We start from the raw sequence: 25,137 nt of genomic DNA on the forward strand, positions 1-25,137 counted from the left end.
GTTGACCAGCAATTTCTCATTTTTACAACACCATTTTATTTTAGGGAACACATCTCATTTGAAGTCATTTTGAGGGGTCTATATGATGGGTATTTTCTAAGTGTGACGCCATTCTAAAACCTGCACCCCTCAAGGTGCACAAAACCACACTCAAGAAGTTTATTAACCCTTCAGATGTTTCACAGGAATTTTTGAAATTTTGAAATAAAAATGAACATTTAACTTTTTTTACACAAAAAATTTACTTCAGCTCCAATTTGTTTTATTTTACCAAGGGTAACAGGACAAATTGTACAACAACTTTTGGGGTCCATTTTCTCCTGAGTATGCCGATACCCCATATGTGGGGGTAAACCACTGTTTGGGTGCATGGCAAAGATGGGAAGTGAAGGAGCGCCATTTGACTTTTCAATGCAAAATTGACTGGAATTGAGATGGGATGCCATGTTGCGTTTGGAGAGCCCCTGATGTGCCTAAGCATTGAAACCCCCCACAAGTGACACCATTTTGGAAAGTAGACCCTCTAAGGAACTCATCTAGATGTGTTGTGAGAGCTTTGAACCCCCAAGTGTTTCACTACAGTTTATAACGCAGAGCCGTGAAAATAAAAATTCTTTTTTTCCCACAAAAATTATATTTTAGCCCCCAGTTTTGTATTTTCCCAAGGGTAACAGGAGAAATTGGACCCCAAAACTTGTTGTCCAATTTGTCCTGAGTACGCTGATACCCCATATGTGGGGGGAACCACCGTTTGGGCGCATGGAAGAGCTCGGAAGGGAAGGAGCGCCATTTGGAATGCAGACTTAGATGGATTGGTCTGCAGACGTGACGTTGCATTTGCAGAGCCCCTGATGTAACTAAACAGTAGAAACCCCCCATAAGTGACCCAATATTGGAAACTAGACCCCCCAAGGAACTTATCTATATGTGTTGTGAGAACTTTGATCCCCCAAATGTTTCACTACAGTTTATAATGCAGAGCCGTGAAAATAAAAAATCTTTTTTTTCCACAAAAATTATTTTTTAGTCCCCAGTTTTGTATTTTCCCAAGGGTAACAGGAGAAATTTGACCCCAAAAGTTGTTGTCCAATGTGTCCTGAGTACGCTGATACCCCATATGTTGGGGTAAACCTCTGTTTGGGCTCACGGGAGAGCACGGAAGGGAAGGAGCACTGTTTTACTTTTTCAACGCAGAATTGGCTGGAATTGAGATCGGACGACATGTCACATTTGGAGAGCCCCTGATGTGCATAAACAGTGTAAACCCCCCAATTATTACTGAAACGCTAATCCAAACACAACTCTAACCCTAATCTCAACAGTAACCCTAACCACACCCCTAACCCTGACACACCCCTAACCCTAATCCCAACCTTATTCCCAACCGTAAATGTAATCCAAACCCTAACCCTAACTTTAGCCCCAACCCTAACTGTAGCCCTAACCCTAACCCTAGCCCTAACCCTAGCTCTAACCCTAACCCTAATGGGAAAATGGAAATAAATATATTTTTTTAATTTTTCCCTAACTAAGGGGGTGATGAAGGGGGGTTTGATTTACTATTTATAGCGGGTTTTTTAGCGGATTTTTGATTGGCAGCCGTCACACAGTAAAAGACGCTTTTTATTGAAAAAAATTTTTTTTGCGTTACCACATTTTGAGAGCTATAATTTTTCCATATTTTGGTCCACAGAGTCATGTGAGGTCTTGTTTCTTGAGGGACGAGTTGACGTTTTTATTGGTAACATTTTCGGGCATGTGACATTTTTTGATTGCTTTTTATTCTGATTTTTGTGAGGCAGAATGACCAAAAACCAGCTATTCATGAATTTCTTTTGGGAGAGGCGTTTATACCGTTCCACGCTTGGTAAAATGGATAAAGCAGTTTTATTCTTCGGGTCAGTACGATTACAGCGATACCTCATTTATATCATTTTTTTATGTTTTGGCGCTTTTATACAATAAAAACTATTTTATAGAAAAAATAATTTTTGCGTCGCTTTATTTTGAGGACTATAACTTTTTTTTTTTTCGCTGATGATGCTGTATGGCAGTTCGTTTTTTTTGCGGGACAAGATGACGTTTTCAGCGGTACCATGGTTATTTATTTCCGTCTTTTTGATCGCGTGCTATTCCACTTTTTGTTCGGCGGTAAGATAATAAAGCGTGTTTTGCCTCGTTTTTTTATTTTTACGGTGTTCACTAAAGGGGTTAACTAGTGGGACGTGGCGATACTAAATATTGTACTTTTATTGTTTTTTTATTTAGATAAAGACATGTATTTATTAGAACAATATTTTTCTTTTATTATTATTTATTTAGTTGTTTTTTTTTTAACACATGGAAATTTTTTTTTTTTTACTTTGCCCCCGGGGGGGCAGTAAAGTGACAGATCGCTGATGTGACACTTTGCTGTGCACTGTGTCAGATCGGCGATCTGACATGCACAGCAGGTAGGCTTCCCGCCGCCTGCTCTGAGCAGGCGCTGTGAAGCCACCTCCCTGCAGGACCCGGATGCAGCCCCGTGGCCATTTTGGATCCGGGGCTTGCAGGGAGGAGACGCTTGGTACAAGGTTAGTACATCGCCTAGTACCGATCGTCTCAGGGAAGCGCGCAGGGAGCCCCCTCCCTGCGCGATGCTTCCCTGTACCGCTGGAACACTGCGATCATGTTTGATCGCAGTGTGCCGGGGGTTAATCTCTCGGGGGCGGTCCGTGACCGCTCCTGGCACATAGTGCCGGATGTCAGCTGCGATAGTCAGCTGACACCTGGACGTGATCGGCCGCGCTCAACCAGTGAGCGCAGCTGATTGCGCTGGACGTACTATTCCGTCCTTGGGAAGTAGGGCCCACCCCACATGGACGGAATAGTACGTCCAATGGCAGAAAGGTGTTAAATTAACCTATTGTTTATAATATATCATACTGGAGAATGGGCAAACACATTCCAGTTGCGATGACATTGCAAAAAAAAGTACAATTCCACAATTCTGTTTTGTTTTTTCATTTACCATGTTCACTAAATGCTAAAACTGACCTGGCAATATGATTACTTAGATCACTATGAGTATGTACTATAAATACCAAACATGTTTGGGTTCTTTTTTATTTAAATGGTGAAAAAAAAATAGCTTATGTTGCCATTTTCTGAGAACCGTAGCTTTTCCAGTTTTTGGATTTGGCTCTAGGTTGGGGATTATTTTTTGCTCTCCAAGCTGACGTTTTTATTGATACCATTTTGGGATAGATACGTTTTTATTGCCTGTTATTGCAATGTTGCAGTGGCCAAAAAAAGTAATTCAGGCGTTTAGATTTTATTCTCGTTAGGCCATTTAGAGATCGGATTAATTTACTTTATATTTTGATAGATCGGACATTTCTGAAAGCAGCGATATCAAATATGCATTTTTTTGTTTTGTTTTCAGGAAGGTGATTTGAACTTTTGTTTATTATTTTTTGTAAAAAAAATGTTTGCATCTTTTTACTGGTTTCAGTAGTTCCCTTGGGAGAATTGGAGTTGCGATTATTCGATTGCCTGTGCTACACACAGCAGGGATTCAGCACTGCTATGGATAGGAGAAATGGTGTACAACATCCGTGTAAAAAGGATATAAACTTTATTAAATAGATTTACAGATATAACAAGTAAGACTGACAGTGATGGGACAAACGGCCTATAGCCACCGTGGACCGCCTGGAGACATAAAAGAGCTCCTCATATGTAACAATGCACAGTATGCAAGGACGAGAATTAACTCATAAGGATAAATAGATATTAGTATAAACAGACATACGGCATGTAGATACATGGTCAATACATAGGGAACATACCCAAGATGTAGCTGAGGAGAAAAAACGGCTCCAGCTCATCCCGACGCGCGTTTCGGAGATCCTTCTTCAGGGCGCGTTTTATGTCTCCAGGCGGTCCACGGTGGCTATAGGCCGTTTGTCCCATCACTGTCAGTCTTACTTGTTATATCTGTAAATCTATTTAATAAAGTTTATATCCTTTTTACACGGACGTTGTACACCATTTTTTCAGTGGTTGTTCTTTGCTGTTTCAGCATGGGTGTTGTCCTATTATATCCATAGCTTGCAGGTTGTTATGTATACTTTTTTTGACTGATTTATTCTCATCATGGTCACATGGTTACAATTTCTCTGCTTGCTTTGTATTCCTTGTGTTTATGGATAGGAGAAATCACGTTCTCCTATGAAGGCCGGCCATGAGGAGGATCTCTGATCCATCTGCGGCTGTTAGAGGCTCATGACAGGTGATCAGATCAGAGCTTTCTGGTATTCTTTAAATTTATATTTTTTTTATTTAATTGTCATATTACATCTATTTTTAATTTTTGTTTTTTATTACTTTTCTTATACATGATTAGGTGTTTTGGAGTTGCTATTTTAACTCAAAATCCTTTGGTAATCTTCAGATTTCATGATGCCTTGCACACAGTCAAGGAACCCAGTGCCAGAGACAGTAACACAACCCCAAAATCCACAATTTTGTAAAGGTGCCAAATTTTGTCAGGCTCATTTTTAGGGTATTGTGTATATATCCAACTTGCCTTTTTTCTTGTTTTTCGTGTTGTTCTAATATACACAAAGGAAAGAAACATGTGTATAACAAAACATGTAAGATTGTGATAATTTTGTGAGATAAATACATCATTTTCTGAAACAATTCCAAGTGTGCCAACACTTTTGACCATGACTGTATATCTGACTGCAATTATTTATTTCACCTTGGAATCCATTAATGCCTATACTGCTAAACTGGTATGTATTTGATTCTATTTCTTCAATCGTGATAGATCTAATAGTACTTATTATTCTATATAAGCATTATTGTAATAAATCATATTAATGCATATTGATCCATATACAAGTGTTTCTCACAAAATTAGAATATCATCAAAAAGTTAGTTTATTTCCGATCTTCAATACAAAAGGTGAAGCTCATATTATATAAAGTAAATACAGTACAAACACTGATCTATTCAAGCGTTTATTTCTGATAATGTTGATGATTATGGCTTACAGCCAATGAAAACACAAGAGTCTTTATCACAGTAAATTAGGATACTTTATAACACCAGCTTGAAAAATCATTTTTAAAATCAGAAATGTTGGCCTACTGAAATGTATGTTCAGTAAATGCACTCAATACTTGGTCGGGGTGGCTTTTGCATTAATTACTGCATCAATGCAGTTTGGCATGGAGATGATCAGTCTGTGGCACTGCTGATGTGTTATGGAAGCCCAGGTTGTTTTGATAGCAGCCTTCAGCTTGTCTGCATTGTTGGGTCTGGTGTCTCTCATTTTCCTCTTGACAATACCCCATAGATTCTCTTTGGGGTTGAGGTCAGGCGAGTTTGCTGGCCAATCAAGCACAGTGATAGTGTTGTTTTTAAACCAGGTATTGACGCCAAAAGTACCAAGTCCTGCTGGAGAATTAAATTTCCATCTTCAAAACACTTGACAGCAGAGAGAAGTATGAAGTGCTCTAAAATTTTCTGGATGACATGAGTTGCGGCGCCCCCACTGCCGCAGGGCCGAAGGGTACCCGGCACCGGGCCTCTGAGTCTCTGCTCTGGGGATGTCACGGTGGCTAGACCCGGTCCGTGACCCTGCTGAGGGGCGCCCAATGAAGGATGTGGAGGGTGGTGATGTTGTGGTGCAGTGCAGGTCACAGTAAATAACGAGGACACCAGGTTGCAGTCTCTTTACCGCTTTACTGATGGCTTCAGGATCCTCAGTCCGGAATACGGTTAACCGGGCTGTGCAAGTCCGGCCGGTCCAATGGCACCTCCAGAGTTCCCTTTGCAGGTGGAAATCTGTGCCTTCCTTCTAGCGCTTGTGTGTTGTGGTCCTCCCCTGCTGTGCTTACGGGATAGTCCCCACAACTGTTGTGTCTGTTTCTGAAGTTCCCTCACAACTCGATTTAGATGTTCTGCTTCGTCCCCCAGATGATATGGAAAGGACGCACCCGTATGACGGGTAGGCTCGGAGGTCTTCCGGGACCCTAGAGTCGCCCCTCTCCTATTGTTGCCCCCTATGTCTTCTTAGGTGATTTGGGTGAGACAGCCCGCCTATAACTGACTGTCCTGCCGTAGGTTTGAAGTATTGCCTGGAGCCTAATACTTCCTCGGCGTTCCGGCCACCGACTACGCGCCTCAGTAGGATGTTGCCTCGTCTTACAGCACGACTCCTACTGTTGTTTCTCCTTGTTGCGTTGATCTCGTTTCTCACTCAGCACAATAAACCTCGCTTCTTGTCCTTTCTTAGGGCACCGCCGCTATATCGTGCAGGCGCGGTCCCGTAACGTTCTTTCTGTTCGCTAGGCCTCTGTCAGGATCCCACCCCTGACAGGGACCCCCCTGAATCTTCCCCTGCAACACCCTCTGCCACAGGATGTTGCCTGGTTCCAACCCAGTCAGCTTTCTCTCTAACTTCCTATCTAACCCCCAGTTTTACCAGATTGTGAGGAGTGGCCTAATACATAGTACCCTTAGCTCCCCCTGGAGGCCAGACTGTGAAATGTATTGGTGTCTGTGATACCTGGTCAAGTGAACTCCTTCAGTGCCAATCGGATGTACCATAGCCCCCCTTAGCGGCGGAGCATCAGTACTGCAATGACCAGGACTCTGGGGCGCTGCATCCCAAAACCATCACTGATTGTGGAAACTTCACACTACTGTAGACCTCAAGCAGCTTGGATTGTGTGCCTCTCCACTCTTCCTCCAGACTCTGGAACCTTGATTTCCAAATGAAATGCAAAATTTACTTACATCTAAAAAAAAAACAGCTTGGACCACTGAGTAACAGTTCAGTTCTTTTTCTCCTTGGCCCAGGTAAGACGCTTCTGGCTTTGTCTGTTGGCCATGAGTGGCTTGACACAAAGAATGCGACACTTGTAGCCCATGTCCTGGATACCTCTGTGTGTGGTGGCTCTTGAAGCAATGACTCCAGCAGCAGTTCACTCCTTGTGAATCTCCTCTAAATTTTTGAATGGCCTTTTCTTAATGTTTTCAAGGCTGCGGTAATCCCGGTTGCTTGTGCACCTTTTTCTACCAAACCTATCCATTAATATGCTTAAATACAGCACTCTGCGAACAGCCAGCTTATTTAGCAATGACCTTTTGTGGCTTACCCTCTTTTTGGAGTGTGTCAATGACTGCCTTCTGGACATCTGTCAAGTAAGCAGTCTTCTCCATCATTGTGGAGCCTACGGAAACAGACTCAGGGTATGTGCACACGATGCGGATTCCATTGCGGAATTTTTCGCAGCGGATTTGATAAATCCGCAGTGCAAAACCGCTGCGTTTTTTTACTGCGGATTTATCGCGGTTTCTATTGCAGTTTCCTCTGGGGGTTTTCACCTGCAGATTTCTATTGGAGCAGGTGTAAACCTGCAGCGGAATCCGCACAAAGAATTGACATGCTGCGGAATATAAACCGATGCGTTTCCGCTTGTTTTGTGCACTGCGGATTTCGTTTCCAATAGGTTTACATTGTACTGTAAACTCATGGGAAACCGCTGCGGACCCGCAGCTGCGGAAACGCTGCGGTTCCGCAGCAAAATCCGCAGCGTGTGCACATACCCTCGCAGACCTTTTGAAATGCTAAGAAAGCCTTTGCAGGTGTTTTCTGTTAATTATTCTAATTTACTGAGATAATGACTTTTGGCTTTTCATTGGCTGTAAACCATAATCATCAAAATTAATAGAAATAAACACTTGAAATAGATCATTCTGTTTGTAATGACTCTATATAGTACATGAGATTCACTTTTTGTATTGAAGAACTAAAATAAATTAAGTTTTTGATGATATACTAATTTTCTGAGATGCACTTGTATGTCTATGGGGAATATTTTGTTTTAATGGTTTGTAATCTTGTTGTTTAATAAAATGTAATTGCTTTTTGTACTCCTAGGTGTCCCCCTTTTTCTGTATTGCGTTTTTCTCTTGATAGTACTGAAAGGGTTATCAAGACCTCGCGAGGAGGAAATGCTTAGTTACTTACCGGTAACGGTGTTTTTGGAGCCCATGACAGCACCACGAGAGAAGGGATCCGCCCTTCAGGGACAGGAAACCTACAGACATAAAAGGACGGCACATCTCTCCCACATCAGTTGGATTACAGAGCATGAGAGGACCTCCCAGGTTACTAGTAGTGATGAGCAAGTATACTCGTTGCTCAGGTTTTCCCGAACACGCTCGGGTGGTCTCCGAGTATTTGTTAGTGTTCAGAGATTTAGTTTTCATCGCAGCAGCTGAATGATTTACAGCTACTAGCCAGCTTGATTACATGTGGATATTCCCTAGCAACCAGGCAACACCCACATGTACTCAGGCTGGCTAAAAGCTATAAATCATTCAGCTACGTCAACAAAAACTCGGAGGCCACCCGAGCGTGCTCGGGAAAACCCGAGCAACGAGTATATCTGCTCATCACTAGTTAGTAGCAATAAATACACATTATTCCGTACACAAAATAACTTTTCAGTCATGATTTTGCTCACTCGCCCGTAAAAGGAGGGAATATAACGGTGCTGTCATGGGCTCCGAAAAACACTGTTACCGTTAAGTAACTAAGCATTTATTTGTTCTCCCATGACAGCACCACAAGAGAATTACAGAGAGGTAAGGAAATTAGGGAGGGAATGCAGCCTAAAACACCCTTCTCCCAAATGTTAGATAGAAGGAGGCACCCATATCAAGTCTATAATGTTTGAAAAACGTGGAGGGAGAAGACCATGTAGCCGCCTTACATATCTCCTCAATCGATACCTCCGATCTCTCTGCCCAGGAAGTCGTTACGGCCCGTGTGGAATGAGCCTTCAGACCCTCTTGGAACTGCAACACCACTCACTGTATAGGCCAAAGAAATTGCTTCCCTGATCCACCTAGCTACGGTGCTCTTGGAGACACTAAGCCCCTTCCCAGCATCCTGAAAAGAGACAAATAAAGAATTCTCTTTCTTCCATTGGTCAGTTATTGAAATATAACTAAGCAAGCACCTCCTAACAACTAGTGAATAGAGCTTCTCCTCCTTTTGTTTTCTGGGGTTGGCACAAAAGGAAAAAAGAACTATCTCCTGCAATCTGTGGAACTTAGAGGCTACTTTTGGTAAATACGAGAGTTCTGGCTTCAAAATAACTCTATCCTCCCTAAACTGGGTATATGGTGGATGTCTGCATAGGGCCTGAATGTCACTAACTCTACAGGCTGATGTCAATGCAACATGAAGGGCAGTTTTGAGAGAGAGAATTTTTATTGTGGCTACTTCAAAGGGCTCAAATGGAGATTCTGTCAATGCCGTTAGCACTAAATTCAAATCCCAAGGCATTAACCTGTAAGGATAGGCCTAGACCTAGCTGAGGCCCTGATAAACCTAGATATCCAATAATTGCCTGCTAGATCACAATTATACAGGGCCCCTAGAGCCAACACCCGGACTTTGAGGGCGTTTGTGACTAGACCCAAATCTAGGCCCTTTTGTAGAAACTCCAACACCTGGTCTATCTGAACCTTTCCTCCAACTTCCGCCCATGATCCTGATAGAAACTTGCTCCAGGTTCTGGTGCACATTTTTGTCATGGATACTTTCCTACTTTTAAGTAAAATGGTCACAAGATTATGAGAAAACCTCTTCCTTCTTAACTGTGTCCTCTCAAATTCCACTCTGGACACTCGAGGATGGAGGATTGGTCCCTTGGAGAAGAGGTCTTAGAGTTCCGGAAGAATCCATGGGTTGGATATGGAAATCTTCTTCAGCCAGGAATACCACAGCCTCTTGGGCCAAAAAGGGGCGATTTGGATAACACGTGCCCTCTCTTCCCATATCTTGATCAATACCAAAGGAAACAGGGCTATCGGAGGAAAGGGATATGCCAGCATGAAATCCCATGGGATCAAGAGAGCATCTATCGTATGTGGACCTTCACTGGGGTTCAGGGAACAGGACCGATGCACTCTCCTGTCCCCTCTGTTGGCAATGAGATCTATATCTGGATACCCCCACATCTGCTCAATTTGGTTGAAGACAGTCTGGTTCAACATTCATTCTCCCTGCCTGAGCTCGTTGCGGCTTAAGAAGTCAGCCTTGATGTTTTCTTTTCCTCTTATGTGCACGGAGGTCAAAGACAGCAGATGAGCTTGGGCAATCTGAAAAATACGTCACTTCTATCAAGGACCTGGACCGGGTTCCCTCCTGGTTGTTGATGTAGGCCACAGTTGCCTGATTGTCGGAAAGCACTCTGACATGTTGACCCTGTAACGACATAAGGAGCCGTCTTATTTCCAGCTCCACTGCCAACAGCTCTTTCAGGTTAGACAAACCAGCCTGCTCACTGCATGTCCAATTCTCTTGGACCCACACTTCCCCCAAATGAGCCCCCAACCCGTGAGCCTGACAGTACGGGAGATATGGTTTACCCAGAGAACCCCTCTGGACAAGTTTAACACATCTAACCCTCAACGTACGGACTGTATCGCAGGGGGGACAAAGATATTTTCATTTCTAGGCACCTTCCAAGCTGACGGTCATTATGTAATACATCCCACTGTAAGGCCCTAGTATGAAATTGGGCCCAGCAAACAGCCGGAATACAGGAAGTGAGTGAGCCTAGAAGGGACATCGGCCCTAAGGGACATAGATGGATTGTTCACCGCCTTCCAAACTTGTTGCCGAATACTGTCTTCTTTGGACCCCAGTAATCAACACTCCTGAATCTCAGAGTCCAACACAAGACCCAGGAATGCCTGCACCTTTAGGGGCTGTAAACGTGTCTTTTTGATATTCACAAGTCACCCCAACCCCTCTAGTGTGGACATTACCAATTTCAATTGAATGGTGCTGTGCCGGACCAAACTGCCTACAATTAAAAAGTTATCTAGATAGGGAACCACCATGACATCCTACTCATGGAGATGTGCCATAATCTCTGCGATCACCTTGGTAAAGACCCGTGGAGCAATAGCGAGACCAAACGGAGGGTTCTAAACTGTGGTACTGCCACCCTAAGGAACTGCTGGTGATCGGCATGTATAAGTATGTGGTAGTATGCGTCCTTAAAGGGAATCTGTCACCCCCAAAATTGAGAGTGAGGTAAGCCCACCGGCATCAGGGGCTTATCTACAGCATTCTGTAATGCTGTAGATAAGCCCCCGATGTATCCTAAAAGATGAGAAAAAAAGGTTAGATTATACTCGCGTGGGCGGGCCGTCCGATCTGATGGGCATCGCGGTCCGGGTCCAGGGCCTCCCATCTTCTTACGATGATGTCCTCTTCTGGTCTTCATGCTGCGGCTCAGGCGCAGGCGTACTTTGTCTGCTCTGTTGAGGGAAAGGTCAGAGAGGCCCAGCGCCTGCGCAATGCTGTACAAAGTACGCCTGCGCCGGAGCCTGAAGACAAGAAGAGGACGTCATCTGATGAAGATAGGAGGCGCCGGACCGGACCAGAAGCGGGAACGCCCCTGGGTGAGTATAATATAACCTCTTTTTCTCATCTTTTAGGATACATCGGGGGCTTATCTACAGCATTACAGAATGCTGTAGATAAGCCCCTGATGCCGGTGGGCTTACCTCACCCTCGATATTGGGGGTGATAGATTCCCCTTAAGATCCAATACAACCATAAAGCAAGATTTAAAGAGCAACTTTATTGCCGACCTCACAGATTCCATCTTAAAGGGACATACCACCAAAAACTTGTTCAGACCTTTAAGGTTAATAATGAATGGTCCGAAAGGAAGAGTGGGGAGTAAAATTCCCTACCTCTTTCTGACACAGGAACCTCTACCAAGACTGACTTGTGCTATAGTTCCAGGACCTCCGACTTTAGAGCCTGCTGCTCTGCTGGTGAGGAACGCGTGGGTGTTATCATAAACTTTTCCTGAGGTATTACCCGGAACTCCAATTTTAGTCCTGCACTGATGAGATTAAGGAGCCATACAATATTCAAAATCTTTGACCAGGCCAGATAGAAGGCCGAAAGCCTTCCCCCAACCTGGGCTGGCAGTCATTGAGGCAGTTTCCTGTGAACCCGGGAGGAAGGCCCTTCGTGCTGCATTAGAAAGGGCCGCTGCTCTTGCCGCTATCCTGACTGAGGCCACCGACGCGTCAGATAAAAAAGCTGCAGCCCCCTCGATCATGGAAAGAGAAGTCAGGATACTTTCTCTGGATGCTTTGTCCTTCAATTGAGATTCTAACTGGTCCAACCAGACCATCAAAGACCTGCCTGTACAGGTGGCTGCCACCGCCGGCCTAAGGGACCCTGCCGGCATCTCTCAAGTGCCCTTCAGAAAGGTATCTGCTTTCCTGCCTAGAGGGTCTTTCAATCTTCCCATTTCCTCAAACGTTAGCAGGGCTTTCTTAGATGCCTGAGCAACCGCCATGTCCAGCTTTGGGGCTTTATCCCATGAGGATGAGGCAGACTCCTTGAACGGGTACCTTCTTTCGAAAGCCAGAGGTAGGGAACCTTCCCTTTCAGACCTCTTCAATTCTTGTAAAACAAGAAAACTGATCTTATCGTTCAGAGGAAAAGATCTGTGAGCTTTCTTATCCAAACTCCAAACATCACATCCTGCATGGATTTTTACCAGGACCTAACAATGCCAATCCTTGCTTAGAATAAGTCTTCATCTCTATGGGAACCTGCGAGTCCTCTCTTGGACTAAAATCTATATCTCTGTGGAGGGGTAGGGTCCTCTTTTGATTAAAAATGCCTGGAGCTAGCGAAGTGCTCAGTCAGAAGGTTAATTAATACAAATTTCAAAAAAACTGACCGTCACATCCAAACATAGACTAGGTGTGAACAGGTGCTAACCTAGAGTCACCAACTCATATACAATCAAACAAATATGGCAGCACTCTGTAGTGCCACAGCTTTCAAACATGAAATACGAAAAATGAATTCCATTACTGCACTAGAAATATGAAAAATTCAGAAAGCTAAGCGCATAATTTGGCCAATTCATGTGAAGCGCCTTAACGAACGTGGCTACCAGGTACACATGAATTGGCCAAATTATCCGCTTAGCTTTCTCAATTTTTTCATATTTCTAGTGCAGTAATGCAATTCAATTTTCATATTTCATGTTTGAAAGCTGTGGCGCTACAGAGTGCTACCTTATTTGTTTGATTGTACATGAGTTGGTGACTCTAGGTTAGTACCTGTTCACACCTAGTCTGTGTTTGGATATGATGGTCAGTTTTTTTGAAATTTGTATTAATTGGACTTTCTCTCACCCATATGACCACCTCCTGCGATGTGCAGTCGCTGGGTCACTCTTAAGTGGGGCTTCTCAATGAGCTGCTGTTGCACAGGTGACTGCACCTGCTCCTGCTGCTCTGGCGACTCAATATCTTCTAGCAGAATTAGGAGTCTTGGAAGCACCTGATTCCGTCCAAGCCTTCCTTAAATATTTCAGGCCACTCCCCCGATCCGATACCGTCCAGATCACCAGGGTCAGCAGGTCCTCCATGTGGCCTGTCAGGTGCCTCTTCCCCTGGACTGCTGGTCATGCCTCCACCTCCGTGACTGTGCCCCCAGTACACACAAGTTTGGCAACACCCTCACCCGGCCGACGTCACAGCCCCCCCATGACTCAGACCGGCGCCGCCTGATATCCCGGACACGCCTGTCCACAGCCCCAGGAACCATGTCCCCCCGAACTTACAGCCTCGGCAGCCGCATCCCCGGTATCCCAGAGGGCACATCACAGAGCGATCCCCAGCCGGGTCACCGAGGAGGCGCCCTGGCCGCATCACAAGGGGTGTACCCCAGCCGCATCACCGAACAGCGCCTCAGACATAAGAGCGTGCCGGCCACCGGAGGCATCACCGTCACGCGCCTGGAACACAGTGCCAGAGGACACACACCATCACAACCCGGCCTACTCACTTGCACCATGAGGCTGGACCAAGATCAAGCCAGTCATCCTTCCCGGAGGCTGCTTGCCTGCTGCCGCTCACACGTGCAGTTCCCCTGCACCCACTGTGGCACCTGCAGGACACCAAGCCGGCCGAGGCAGGGAAACCCCGCTGCATGAGCCGACTAGCAGAGCCTGGGAGTATCTTACATCTTCTACAGGTATGCCTGAAGAGGTTCACCTGTCTGAGAAAGGAAACTAACGGGTGCGGGAGAGAGGTGCCACCCTTTTATGTCTGTAAGTTTCCTGTCCCTGAAGGGCGGATCCCCTCTCTTGTGGTGCTGTCATGGGAGACCGAATAAAAAAGAAAAGAATCCTTCTAAGAAAGGAGACAAAATGAATACTTGAGGCTTGAAGAGACTCATGTAAATCTGTCAACATCTTATAATAATAAAAAGAGAAAAATATGTTGTATATATCTCTTTTCTACGTTGTTAAGGTCTATTTTCTACTGTTGGATTAAGTGATTATTCCTGTACCATGTAATCACCAGTGTATAATTTGCTGATAATGAGTATTGTTCCCCAAGCTATGAATAAGGGCTGTGAACAGGCATGAAACGTGTCGGCGGGGATGTCACTATAAGTGTATGTGTTTTTTGCTAGCATATGCCTGCACAGAAAGAATAGTTTTAACTAGGGAATAAAAGTGATGTTTTAGCTTTTCTATGTGGTTCTGGATTATCGCTGTACAAGTCCTGGTTCTACATATTCTCTGAATCCTTATCTTGAGATCATAGACGTCCATCATATAAGGGGTTACTTACCTCTTCTGCTCAGCCACCATATCAAGCCCATGGTGGGACTGATGCACAACACAAGCCCTATACACATTGATGCCAAGTCCAAGGCCCTCAAGGGTTTATCTCTCATCAGATATAATTACTATTAATAATCCCCTTTCACTGATGGCCAGGTCAGTCTCCATGTCTCCTCTTTAGGATGAACTCGTGAGAAATTTAGCCAATCACTATCAGCAGCCGAAACTAACCCTTTCCTGCTGTGGATGGAGTTAGGCTGGAGCAATCACATGACCAAACGGTCAGAGCAGATTGTACAGAGATCGGCCCTATATTCTTCTTTGTGGAAAACTGTATTACTTTAGTTTTGGCCTGTGAAATGTTGTAGCTAAAATGCTTTAATAGGTGTTTAAGAGGGTGGTCTTTTGTTTAAGCACTTAATCCTTTGGTCAGTAAAAATGGACATCCAAAAGATTTGAGAGAACAAGCCCTAAAAAATGAAAACTAGAATTCTACAGGAAGGATAATCTGTGATTTCTCTGCATTTAGTGGTTACTACTCACCTGTACGGTTATCTGTAGGAATCTCCTCTTTACACCGCTCATCACCCCTCACATATGTCTCTGAAGTATTAATATGGGTCAGATCTTTACCCTGAAACAAATATTGTAAAAGTCAGAGACAGATGGAGAAGTCACATCTATGATCAGCTCTAATCCTGCCATCTCCACCGTTCTCATTACACAAGTATAAAACATATAATACTGGTGAATAAAACAAGACTGAGCACAAGACCTTCTCAGTAGTCTACACATCATAGGAGAGATCTCATGACACCTTCCTTGCACCCACCTGATGATCTTCAGGAAAGCTGGGATCTTCTTCTTTACAGTCCTGTGGAAGAAGAGGACGGGGACATCTCTCTGGTGTTGTCCTCCTACTGCATACAACTGGAGGAAACACATACAAAGACTGAATTCATTCTTTACATACAGATAATTATAGGCCGTGTGTATTTAGCTCTGTCTATTACCTGGTGATATGAGGGGCTGGGGAACCTCCATCATGACATCCTTGTACAGATCTTTGTGTCCTTCTAAATACTCCCACTCCTCCATGGAGAAATAGATGGTGACATCCTGACACCTTATAGGAACCTAAAAAATACCATGATACCATCATCACCTCGATCTCTTCATAGCGTTACTATATAATGTCCCAGCATTCCCAAAAGTCACCTCTCCAGTCAGCAGCGCAATAATCTTGTAAGTGAATTCTAGGATCGTCTGATTATTGACTCCTGCATGTTTCAGGGGGTAAGGTGTAGGCCCCGTGATTGGCCTGAGGGGTCTTCCCCATCCCTCAGACACAGGATCCTGACAGCTCTCACTAAAGATCTTCTTCACTACTGTGTAATCCTGGTTATGGAGAGACACATTAATAAATCTCACTACAGACATTTCCAGAGTCCTCACCTCTCCAGTCCATCTGTTATTCCTGTAGATAAGAATGATGTAATGTGACGTCATCAGAATCTCTCACCTCTCCAGTAACCTGGAAGAGGATCTCTTTGGTGAGATGCAATACACTCTCCGTGATCTTGTCACTGCTCCTATCCATCCTTGACGGGCCAATCAGGAAAATTATCTTATATAGAAGATCTCCACTGAGAGGATCCGATATTGTTGGGACCTGAATGGGCAGAAGATCAACCCATGTAACATCATGAAAAAATCTATTCATTATCTTAAGAAATTTCCTCCACATCACATCTTCATGGTGGCAGCATCTACCTGATGATCCAGAGGAACATTGGGATTTTCTTTTTTACAGTCCTGTGGTGGAAGAAGAGGACGAGGACATCTCTCTGGTGTTGTCCATTTACTGCATACAACTGGAGGAAACACATACAGGGACTGAGTTCATTCTTTACATACAGATACGGTAATTATAGGCCCTGTGTATTTAGTTCTGTCTATTACCTGGTGATGTGAGGGGCTGAGGAACCTCCATCATGACGTCCTTGTACAGATCTTTGTGTCCTTCTAAATACTCCCACTCCTCCATGGAGAAATATACGGCGACATCCTGACACTTTATAGGAACCTGACACATACAATGATATCGTCATTCCCCCGATCCTTCATACCATTATTGTATTATCCCAGCATTCCCAGCAGTGTCACCTCTCCAGTCAGCAGTTCAATTATCGTGTAGGTGAGTTCTAGGATCTTCTGATCATTAATTCCCGCATGTTTCAGGGGGTGAGGTAGAGACCCCCTGATTGGGCTCACGGGTCTTCCCCATCCCTCAGACACAGGGGCCTGACAGCGCTCACTAGAGGTCTTCTTCACTACTGTGTAATCCTGGTTATGGAGACACATTAATAAATCTCACTACAGACATTTCCAGAGTCCTCACCTCTCCAGTTCTGTCCATCTGTTATTCCCATAGATAAGAATGATGTAATGTGATGTCATCAGAATCTCTCACCTCTCCAGTAAGCCGGAAGAGGATCTCTAGGGTGAGGTGTAATATCTTGTCCAATATCTTTTTCCTATTCTTATCCATCCTTGATGGGTCCATCAGAAAATATATGTTATATAAAATATCTCCACTGAGAGAATCTGATATTGTAGTGATCTGAATGGGGAGAAGATGAGTTGATATAACATCTTAAAGATTCTATTCCATATGTTATTAAGAAATCTTCTCCACGTCACATCTTCATGGTGGCAGCATGTCAGACACATGATCTCCATAAACCATTATGTAACAGAACAGTTACATCTCAGACATACCGGCATCCAGTATCGTCACTGCAGTTATGGAAACAATGGACGCCTGAGTGATGGAGTGGAAATATGTCATAAAGATGGAGCGCGGCCTGAGCTCTTAGGCTATGTTCACACGATGCGGTTTTTGCTGCGGATCCGCAGCGGATTTGCAGCTGCGGATCCGCAGCAGTTTTCCATGCAGGGTACAGTACAATGTTACCCTATGGAAAACAAAATCCGCTGTGCCGACGATCCTTTTTTTCGCAGGCAAATCCGCGCGGATTTGCCTGCAGAAAAAAAGAAGTACCATGTCAATTCTTTCTGCGGATTCCGCTGCGGGTTTCCAACAACACCAATAGGAAACTGCAGTTGGAAACCCGCAGTGGAATCCGCAGTAGAAAAAGGACACAAATCCGCGGAGAAAAGCACCGCGGGTTTTCACTGCGGATTTTCCCAAAAAAGGACCTGAAAAATCCGCAGTGAAAAAAGGATCGTGTGAACAAGCCCTAAGTGTTTTGTGTCCTTCCCCCAGAATCTGACATCTACGTGGATAATGGTGCAGATTACTAAGGCTGGGTTCACATTGCGTTAATGCAGTCCGTTAGACAGACTGCGTGGTGTAACGCAGTCCGCTAACGCTGCCATTAACCCTTATTATCAGGCGCATCGCCAACACATGCCATAATCGGCATGCGCTAGCAATGTGCGGTCATTCAGTGATGGAGCCTCGGATGCGGGCTGCAGAGTCTGAGACTCCGTCACCGCTAGCACAGATGAATCATCAGCGCTAGCGGTATAGCATAACGCGATGGCGTGTATGCTATAGCGCTAACGCAGCCCGTCAACGCTATGCGTTGAACGGGCTGCTTTAACACAGTGTGAACCTGGCCTAATACAGGAGACGTTCTGGTCACAGGGACTCCGGAAATACAAAGTGCAATGACACTGGGAGGGTCCCGGGGAGCGGCCATGAGGGTGATTTACAGGAGTCATTCATTATAACTGCTGCAATTATAAATGTCACCTGAAGAAACTGCGATAGAAGCAAGTCCGGTATATAGAACCGCAGAGAGGCTTCTACAGGGGACGTGTGCGCTTCTCTCTATTCATCGTCTATGGGATGGAGGAGAAACGAGCGCGGCTCTAACTGGTGACAATGCAGGAAGACGATGAGAGAATCGCTGACGTTTTCTACCATCAACGGGACAGGTTCCCTTATATGAAGCCCAGAATGACTAATACAAATGTTATACAAAAAAATGGGGAAAGATTCCGGCACAACCATCCAGGGATAAAACAGATTCTTTAACGTAGTTAAAACATTAAAAGGCGAGGCCTCGTACCTTTCCTGTACAGCAGGGGTGGGGAATCAATTTTTCTACCAAGGGCCATTTGGATATTTATGCCATCCTTCGGGGGCCGTACAAACTCTGCCCACAAAGTACATCCTGACTCTAGCACTGGTGTCACGAAGTAATCTTTCATTGCACGCCCTTCAGTGTTCAGTAGTGAACACTTCATGTGTGTGCTAACAGCGCAAGAAGAAATTCATGACAAGAAGAAATGCATGGCAATCAAAATACAGCTCCCTGCCCAAGAATGTGGTCCCTGAGAATCTGCCCGGGGGCCCGATAAAAGGTTAGCGAAGGTCATAAATGGCCCGGGGGCTGAGGTTCCCCACCCCTGCTGTACAGTGTAGTGTCAACCATTACAGTAATGCTGTCACCTATAAGCATGATGTCTAAAAGGGGGTGCTGGTGGCTAATGGATTACAAGCAAATCTGATGTTACAGGAGTTGGAATTGAGGTATGATGTGAGTTCAGAATAAGTGGAGGCATCACCTTTCCAGACTAGATGGACACCATCCACATATCTGGCATACCATACCAGGTGTGGAATGAAAGGACTGATATTGGTAAACATATACATTTCCTCCTACCAGGCCATACAAAGTATTGCCAAAGAAGGAGAAAATTTAGACCCCATCGGGGCTCCAAGTGTCTGTGGGAAAAAATTTGATTGGAACATAAAATAGTTGTGTTTCAAAAGGTAATCAAGTGACAGTAGAATAAAAAAAATTCAAAAGTGAAGTATATAAACTGTATTTATCCAAGTTCCCACAAAGCAATTACTGAATTAAGAGATTTCATCCTGAAAAGACAAAAATGGACTCCTCCATTCAGCCATCTTAGATCCCCGACGAGCCATGCTGAGGAAAAAACACCAGGAGAACGACGAGGCTTAGCCTGAGGAAGGAGAGAGTTCGTCCTTCCGGTGACCTCCTTAATAATTTAGTCCAACGTGGATCCAAACCAACAGGAATCGTGGTTGGTGAGGGACTTCTTTGAGGATAAGTTTGCCTGCCACGCCTTAAGCCAAATGGTCTGCAATAATTATAGGGGATAACTCCGGGGACTCTTTGCGTGGAACAAGACAACTACAGGACACAGTTTTATAAGTGGTAAAGTCTATATTATCACACAGCGATTCAAACAGGTGCAGAGAGAAACTCAAGTCCACAACACTTGGTGCAAATATCAAATGCAGCTCAGCAGTCTATAGGAAACTTCAGAGGAAAATGCAGTCACGCAGAAAGTCTATGAAGCACAATTATTCTTGAGGATACTTGACACGAATAAGTCCCTGCTTAGTCCAAAACACATATAGATATGCTTATAAGGCAGTTCAAATAACATCTTAGCTCAACCAGGGAGGTATGGGTAATAGTTTCAGGTTCTTGCAGAGCAGAAACAGCTTACATGTCCAGCAAATGCAGATGCAAATAAACACGAGCAGCAGATGAAGGAGGATTACTGGAACTGGTGTATGCAGCAGCAACTCAGAGCAGAGTAGCAGGATAACCCCACAGGTTCACAGGAGCAGGTATATAGCCAGGGAGTCACTAGAGGTCAGGAGCTGGATGCAAGGCAGAATACTCTAGCACAGACTGAAGGCTGGGGTGGAGTTTTATAGCAGGAAGACACAGTGCACATGAGACCAAAGACGCCATCTTGGAAAAGGGCAGTAATGCACAAAAAGGTAATAAAAAATGTTCAGAGTCCTGACATGGTCCTTCGGATGGCCGCGATATTGATGGATATTCGAGCAGCACTTGCAGCGGCGATCGGGAAGGCGGATACCATGTACTTCCCTGCGAGATTAAATTGGTCTGCGAGGACGGCCAATTCGTTCTGTCGGACTCCAGAAAGAATGCCCTGATGGAGCAGCTTAGCCCCTGCATCTATAAACTTTGCTACCCAGGTGGAGACAAAGGCAGGGCACAATGTAGCGGCGGACACTTCAAAGGTTGACTTTGCCAAAGACTCTATTAGTCCGCCATCCTTGAAAGATGCTCCCTGTGGGAGGGGAAGGACCGTATTGGTGGAAAGTCTGGAAACCGGAGGGTCTATAGTCGGAGAACTGGTCCAGCTCACAGCGAGTTCAGGAAAGAAGGGATATAGTACACCGAGACGCTAACCTCTTTGAAAGCAGTTTAACTAAGGATTCCGAGAAAATGACAAGGAAAGACCATTAAATTTAATTGACAAGGAAAGACTTGAGAGTAGGCTACTGTGAACCTGCTAGAGAGCAAAACACTGAAGACGTACTGAAGGGGACCTTGACTGGTACCCTGGATCTCAACACAGCGATGTAGACTCTGTTTCATCAACAAAACAGCTCAGAGAAGGAGAACCGTATGAAGAGACAACCTCTTGCCCATCTAAACAGTTAGAACGTAGACTAATGGACTACCCCGCAGACTCGGATCAATCAGGAAGCGAAACTCAAGCGTACTGGGATGAGAATGGCTATAAGGGACTATTGAAAAAGTTGTCTAGATAGGCATTGGAAGGCACAATTCAATGTGAGCAGTCGAAGGAAGAGAGTCCATGAAAAAACCTGGAGTATGTCAACTCCATGGAAAGTTGGCCCTAGGAAGGAGTACATGGACCCCAGGAGAAAAATTGACTGATGAAAAGAAGATCCTTCCCTATGATGACATCGGCGACCCTATCCTTCCTGGACCCTCTGGAAAGGGGAGAGGATTGTAGTGTGTGGATCTACTTACCTAAGTATAAGACACCACATGACCAAAGATAACAGTGAAAAGGATACGAATCCTGCTGAAGGAAGGACCGTGTTATCACAAAACTCCTCATTGGATCCAGGCCTGGAGCAGCATTCTACACTGGTCGATACTTGCGCAGAGTAAGATCCAATTTCTGTTGAAGGTGGGAGAACTTGTACTGAAAAATAAATAGGGAGCTCTGCTATTGAGGTAGCTCAAAGGTCCCTAGGATACTGCAGTGAACAGTCATGGGAGTCAAGGTATACATATGGGCTCTGACTCCATAAGAGACAGCCAGAACGTATAAACTGCAATTGGTAAATCATTTCTGATAGGAGTAACGCACTGGATAATGCAGACAGCCTGAGGACAGCACTGTAAACTGACCTACTGGATAGTTAGTGGTAGGCCCGAATAATCAGATGGTGTGGAAAAGCCCCTGTGGAGCAACACACAATCAGGGCCCAGTGTGTGGCTGAAAAAAAAAACATCCGGTACATGACACTGGCGTGTCTGATGTATCTGAAAGTGGACTGGCCACTTAAGCTGCCTCTGAGATCCACCCTGTGGTACTGAGATCCATCCTGTGGTACGTGGTAGATTTTCTGTTTAGCGGTTAATAGACCACAGATGTTATTGACCATGAAACACGCGGCTGAAGGTGTGCCTCTGACTCACCTGAAAGCGGACTGTAACCACTGTGGCAGCCAACCAGAAGTGATGAATACTGGGCACCTCTCTCTGAGTGGTAAATAGAGGGGAGCCTAGGCAGATGCTGCAAAAGACCTTGAAGCACATGATAGAGGGCGCTCCTGACTCAGCTGATTTTGGGGCAGAAGAGCAGGACCGATGCAGCAATCGACCTCGGGCACATCTAAACCACTGGAAAGATGGCAGGGAGGGTTAAGCGAAACGGATCGGTCATTTTCAGAAATCGCCGACTTTTAGGCAAAGTCGGGTTTCATGAAACCCGAACCGATCCTAGTGTGGGATCAGCCATGCGGTACACGATCAGAGCGCCAAAGTCGCGTTTAGTATGACGCTGTTACCGCCGTTTTTCATCCAATGAAGGAGGACGCAGAGTGTGGGCAGTGTGATGACATAGGTCTCTGTCCCCACCATCTTAGACAAGGGCATGGCAGTGATTGGCTTGATGTCTGCGGCGTCACAGGGGCTATAAAGGGGCGTGCACGCTGACCGCCATCTTACTTCTGCCGATCTGAGCATAGGGAGAGTTTGCTGCAGTTAGTCAGAAGCAGGGACAGAGTTAGGGAGGAAATATAAACCCCCAAACCGCTTGTGCTGGAGCGATTTTCACTGTCCCACACCACCTTTTTGTGCAGGGACAGTGGAGGTCGTATTTTAGTGCAGCAGCTGCATAGCTGTGTGCACGGTGCTGTGCAAACCAACTGCTTTTTTCAAAGCAAAAATCCTGTTGCTCCTTTCTGCACAGTTACCTGTCTTGTTTATTTGTCCACACTTTTTTGTTCTGAAGTCCTTTTTATTGCTGCCATACTTGTCCTGAGATCATTGTAGGGACTAGGGAGCGTGTTATTGCAGTAATTTTTTTTTTTTTTTAATAATAATTACAGCCTCTTTCTGCCACTTTCATAGTGTTGTGTTATACCACTGTGCCAGAGTTGTGGTTCAGTTTCTCCCCCCAAAAGTGAGATAGTAATTCTCACACAGTTTATATTCTGCAGTACTGCTAGTGTGTCATATATCAGGCAGCCACTTTCTGCCATGTTCATAGTGTTGTGTTATACCACTGTGCCAGAGTTGTGGTTCAGTGTCTCCCCCCAAAAGTGAGATAGTATTTCTCACACAGTTTATATTCTGCTGTACTGCTAGTGTGTCATATATCAGGCAGCCACTTTCTGCCACGTTCATAGTGTTGTGTTATACCACTGGGACAGAGCTGTGGTTCAGTGTCTCCCCCCAAAAAATGAGGAAGTCTGGTGGAAGAGGCCGTGGGCGGGGGTTGCCAGCTAGTACTGATAGTGGTGGTGGTACTGCATCTGGTCGTAGTGGCAAAAGCACAGTAGCACCTAAGGCTGGAGGTGTTGAGCCTGCGTCATCGTCTGGTTACACAAAGCCTCGAAGGCTCCCTTACCTGGGAGTAGGAAAACAGCTTTTAAAGCTGGAGCAGCAGGAAAAAGTTTTGTCTTTCCTTGCTGACTCAGCCTCTAGCTCTTTCGCCTCTTCTTCCCAAAGTTCAAATCTAAGAGCAGCCAGTCGTCAGTGGATGCTTACGGTCCGGAAAAAGACGTTTCCTTGTGTCCTTCTCCCAAACCAAAAGTGAAGGATGCGTCAGGTGACACTACAGGTTACTCCATGGAGCTCTTTACCCATACCGTGCCAGGGTTAGAAAGGGAAATTGTACACTGCCCATTACAAGAAGAATCGGACATGGAGTGCACTGATGCACAGCCACAGCTAGATTATGATGCTGTTCCATTGACTCAGATCACTACATTGACCTCGCAGTTTCCTGAGCCAGAATCTGACCCAGATGAGACTATGGTGCCCTGTCCCGAACACTATAGCACCGGCTTACACGGTGACACTGAGGAAGGTGCACATGACATTGTGGAGGAGGAGGTGATAGATGACCCAGTTCTTGACCCAGATTGGCAGCCATTGGGGGAAAGAGGGTGCCGCTGGCACTAGCTCACAAGCAGAGGAGGGTTATCCGCAGCAACACCAATCTACATCGCAACAGCTGTCATCAGCCAGGCCCGTATCAGGCCCAAAACGTGTGACAAAAACAGTTTTAGGACAGCGTGGCCAACCGCTGAAAGTTGCACAGCGTGGGAATTCCATAGTAGGAAGAGTGCAGTGTGGCATTTTTTTGACCAAGATCCCAATGATCAGTCTAAAGTGATCTGTAAGAAATGCTCAAAGACCTTTAGCAGAGGGAAGATTCTTCAAAATTTAAATACAACGTGCATGCATAGACATTTAACCAGCATGCACTTGCAAGCCTGGACTAATCACCAAACGTCCTGTACCGTTGGTGCACCTGGTCAGAATGAAGGTAGTCAGCACCGCAACATTGCTTCCCTCACTGTAAGCCCACCGGTTCGGACACCACCAGCAGCAAATGTGGAGGGATCGTCGCAAGGCCAAAGCAGGCAGGGAATCAGAAGGTTATTGGTAGGAAGCACTGTATGTAGGCCAACATCACCAACTGTCTCTCAATCCGCCATGTCCACCACCACCACCACAGCTAGTTCCACCATCTGCAGGTCTCCTGTCCAGCTCACCCTAGAAGAGAACTCTCGTGAGGAAAAGAAAGTACTCATCCTCTCATCTGCGTACACAGGATTTGAATGCCCACATTGCCAGATTAATCTCGTTAGAGATGATGCCCTACCGGTTGGTCGAAAGCAAAGCTTTCAAAGACCTGATGGCCTACGCAGTACCACGCTATGACCTACCCAGTCACCACTTCTTTGCGAAAAAAGCCATCCCAGCCCTCCACCAGCATGTCAAAGACCGCATTGTCCATGCACTGAGGCAGTCTGTCAGTGGAAAGGTGCACCTCACCACAGATACATGGACCAGTAGGCATGGCCAGGGACGTTACGTGTCCATCACGGCGCACTGG

At 45.2% G+C, this 25,137-nt stretch overlaps 2 protein-coding genes across 6 annotated transcripts in view; both read right to left on the reverse strand.

Moving 5' to 3' along the window:
- LOC143767429 (uncharacterized) overlaps positions 1-25,137 on the reverse strand; it is a 162,437-nt gene that overhangs the window by 118,322 nt on the left and 18,978 nt on the right. The window lies entirely within an intron of this gene.
- The window catches only part of LOC143767426 (uncharacterized), a 55,188-nt gene that overhangs the window by 11,060 nt on the left and 18,991 nt on the right, over positions 1-25,137 (reverse strand). For 3 of the 4 annotated variants that reach the window (XM_077255754.1, XM_077255753.1, XM_077255756.1), the window contains exons 2-10: positions 17,174-17,323; positions 16,867-17,046; positions 16,663-16,786; positions 16,474-16,574; positions 16,223-16,372; positions 15,919-16,098; positions 15,714-15,837; positions 15,533-15,630; positions 15,244-15,334 (exon numbers count right to left, since the gene is read on the reverse strand). In XM_077255754.1, the coding sequence (XP_077111869.1) occupies positions 15,244-15,334; positions 15,533-15,630; positions 15,714-15,837; positions 15,919-16,098; positions 16,223-16,372; positions 16,474-16,574; positions 16,663-16,786; positions 16,867-17,046; positions 17,174-17,323 (1,198 nt within the window). Of the gene's footprint in view, positions 1-15,243; positions 15,335-15,532; positions 15,631-15,713; positions 15,838-15,918; positions 16,099-16,222; positions 16,373-16,473; positions 16,575-16,662; positions 16,787-16,866; positions 17,047-17,101; positions 17,492-25,137 lie in introns of those variants that run through there. The other variant, XM_077255757.1, reaches the window with a different exon arrangement.

The sequence above is a fragment of the Ranitomeya variabilis genome, chromosome 4, assembly GCF_051348905.1.
Source record: "Ranitomeya variabilis isolate aRanVar5 chromosome 4, aRanVar5.hap1, whole genome shotgun sequence".
Lineage (NCBI taxonomy): Eukaryota > Metazoa > Chordata > Amphibia > Anura > Dendrobatidae > Ranitomeya > Ranitomeya variabilis.